The sequence below is a fragment of the Chaetura pelagica genome, unplaced genomic scaffold, assembly GCF_000747805.2.
Source record: "Chaetura pelagica isolate M959 unplaced genomic scaffold, ChaPel_1.0 scaffold156, whole genome shotgun sequence".
NCBI classification, from domain to species: Eukaryota; Metazoa; Chordata; class Aves; order Apodiformes; family Apodidae; genus Chaetura; species Chaetura pelagica.
This window is the reverse complement of record NW_009953694.1, coordinates 1,064,898-1,068,405: the sequence shown is the minus strand read 5'-3', so window position 1 is coordinate 1,068,405 and position 3,508 is coordinate 1,064,898. Positions and strand designations below refer to the sequence as shown.

Sequence of the window (3,508 nt, the reverse complement as noted above, 5' to 3'; positions counted from 1 at the left end):
TAAAAAAGTTTTGGAAACTAGTGTGTATTAAATCTTCCAAAAGTAGTATATATCACATTATGCGTCCTCTAACTACACAAACTGGACAGAACCGTAGGAGGAAAACAGAAAATATCAGTCCTCTCCAGGTAATGGGCTGGAGAGGATGGCCTAGTATATACTGTTTCATTTCTGATGTCTCTGATTCTGGCAGCAGCTCATTTAAAGACTTAAGTATGGTTTAATCAGTGTGTTTGGCTATGTGTTTAAGTCCATGCCTATAAAAAAGGCTTTTAGATGTGTTAAAACATAGAAACCAGTGATAATTAAACGGGTACATAAAGGCAAGAATATGTTTAAATGTTTCACTAACTGGCACAGTAACATCACAACTCTGTTTAAAAATAAATAAATTAATATTTTGAACATGTCTTTTGAAAGTTTTTAGACATTCCTGGGTTGTTTTCCAAACAAATGTAAGAATAATAATGAAGACACAAAACAAGAGGAAGTTTTTGCTGAACTATTCAATGTCTGTTTTACAGGAGTAACAGTTTGCATTTCCTTACTTGCACTTGGCTAAACATGGTATTCAGCCTGCATTGCTCTTCTGCTCTAGGTGTGGTTCCAAAACAGAAGAGCTAAATGGAGGAAAACAGAGAGGGGTGCTTCTGACCAAGAGGGCTCTAAGGAAACAATGGCTGAGGTGGCACCTCCTGTGAGAAATTTAAATTCCCCTTCTCCAGCAGATCAAGCCAGGAATAAAAAAGAGAGTCTGGAGATCCAACAAAGGTAAGGGTTATGTGTTATTGGCTGTCTCTCTTCAGGGCAAGCATGTATCATTCATGTGTATATACATATAGATGTGCCTGCTGCTAAGCCTTTACCTACAAAGTACCATCTTCAGGTACAGCCCAAATCATTAGAAGATCAGCTGTCTTTCTTGCTATTCACTGCTCCCCATGGAGACACTGAGAAGCTGTTGGCTGTGGGAGGCTAATGTTATGCAGGCTTGGTCCCATCTATTTGGACCCTGAGCCACCAATGTGTTTGTGTACATGCATATACACTGTCTTTGGAATCAGCTAGTTCTGGTTTTGTAAGGAAGCTATTTTCTCTTCTCCATTAGCCTGAGTAGAGCAGTGGGTCCTACAGGACCTTTCTTCCCATCCTGTTTGCCAGGAACTCTTCTCAACACAGCCACCTACGCACAAGCTTTGTCTCATGTCGCCTCTCTAAAAGGTAAGTGACTTTGTTTAACTTCAGGGATAAGCTCAAAGAGCATCTCTTTCGAGCTAAGCAGCCTGCTCACATTCGAGACAGTGGAGAAGCCTTTGGAAAACAATAATTCCTTCTTTCTGTTATGATTGGCAGTAATTGCACTGACCAATGCTGAAGGAATAGGAATGAGTCTCCTGTTGTAAATTGTAGTATAATTTGTGGTGAAGTTCCTTCATTTTATGCAGACAGTAAATTTTAGTAAGGTCAGGGTTTGTCTCAAGGTACAAGGCAGGTAGGATTTGCTCCTTTAGGCTTCTCTTTTCAGGTACTACTTTTTAAGGGTCAAATTTATACTGATAAATTAGTTATACATATCCTTTTGCATTATACATTATCTGGCACCACTACTGATGCTTCATCCGCTCTTTGCATGCAGTTTCCTTTGCAGTACATTTCTGCATAATGCCAGCCCTTTCTCTTGTTGAGCAGTAGACTCTTTCTGAGCAATTGAATAAAGTGTATGCATGGGGACGGGAGAGGATAAAGAGTAATTCCTTATTGCCTGGGACCCAGGCTTCTGGAAAGATACATCCAGTGTTCATATCCCTTGCAGTTCCCAAAAAGCAGTAGTATGCATCTTTTAAAAATAAATCACCAGCTGATCCATTAGCTGTTCCTAGTCTAACAATTTATAAGTCTAAGGGTGTAAGCAGGATGAATTCAATTTATAGATTTATAGGATGTAAAGCCTCATAGCACTGCCAAGCACAAAGTGGCACATACATTTACTGTAGGCCCCAACATGATGCAATAGTTCGTGAGAAAAGTTTCCCAGTTTAAAACCCTCCACTATGAACACAAACAAACTGTAATACTTCTCACTAGGTTCTCTGGCATACCTCATATTCTTTATGAGTATTTCCCATTAAATCAGTATTGCCAAGGTATGTTCCTGAAGCAAATACTTGGAACTGCTGAGTTTTGCATTAAGTCCAGTCTCCTGCTCACCTGTTCCCCATTCCCTCCTGTCTTTCCAAAAAAGCTGAAGCCAAATAAGCCATAGAGGTACATCTGTTTTGGTAGGTGTGGGACCTGCGATTTTGAATCAAGAGAAGTCACACAGGTGTAACCTAAACCCTTAAACTTAAAGGATGACTATCAACCTAAACCCTGTAAGCAAACAGAGGCTGTTGGGCTGCACAAGTTCTCTTGAGATCTGTCCTGTGACTGTGAGGTCTCAGGGAAGAGACTTTCAGCTTCTTCCATTGGGCAGGAATAGCCTCTCTGGAGTAGTTACAGGTGAAATTCTTCAGGCAAAAAGATTGTTCATTGATAAATGTAGTTCCAGGCAGGTTGAAAGGTATATAACTGGGGTTTTGTTCACGGAATGATTTTGGGTAGAAGTAAGGGTTTGGTTTTTTTTCTCAAAATATACATGTACATTTAAAAAACTAAATGCTTCAACATGTTGTTCTCAGTTGTTTCATGTTTAAATGCAGCTAAATGTTAAGAAAAATAACTCAAATATACCAAAGCTAAGGAAAATGAAACAAAAATTAATGAGAAAAAATTTCATGAGGGTTTCTTTAGTTTCATTTATTTGGAAGAGTACCAGATATTCTTTTCTGTGATTTTACAGTTCAGTCATTAAGTTGGGAAATTAATAATTTGCTCTTTTTTACTTGACAGCAGTTTTACAACCTAGGGGCAGGAGAAATCCTATTCCTGAATCTGTTGTAGAGATACCTATTAGATAGTCAGTTGCTGAGGCTAAAAGGCAGTGTACCTGAAAAATTTGTGCCAAATGTAAATACAGATTTTTAAATAATTTTTATAAGGATGGTCAGTTATCAGATGCATGCATATTCTCTTGATGAGTGTTGTCAGCTACACCTGCAAGTCATTTCTGAGATACCTAGTTTGTATTTCCTGCCTGGGACTCCAAGTACGTGCAAGGGGACTGAGATAATGTAGTGTATTTCAATTCAAGAAACACCGTTACAGATTTGCAAATCTGAATAACCACTTACCAAGATCTTTATGGAGCTGTCTATACCTGTCAGCATATTTCTGTACTTGCAAGGAACTGGTAGACTGAGCTGCTGCTTTGAGGGGAGATCTTTTTCTCCTGCAGCTAGGTCTCAGTAATGTCAAATGATGGCTTTGAGCAGAGAAGACTTTGTTGTTCTATAATGTGGCAAATTTTATTTATACAAGCAGAGAATAATTGTAGCATCTCTCTTGTGGTATTTATGTATGAACTATTGTCTCTTCTTTCTTTGGCTCACCTCTTCAAGCTCCTCTTTCC

The 3,508-nt window shown here is 38.8% G+C and overlaps 1 protein-coding gene across 1 annotated transcript in view; it reads left to right on the top strand.

Moving 5' to 3' along the window:
- Nucleotides 1-3,508, top strand: part of DRGX (dorsal root ganglia homeobox) — a 30,641-nt gene that overhangs the window by 19,208 nt on the left and 7,925 nt on the right. Inside the window, exons 4-5 of the mRNA XM_010000360.1 lie at nt 599-771; nt 1,109-1,221. Of these exons, the coding sequence (XP_009998662.1) occupies nt 599-771; nt 1,109-1,221 (286 nt within the window). The remainder of the gene's footprint in view (nt 1-598; nt 772-1,108; nt 1,222-3,508) is intronic.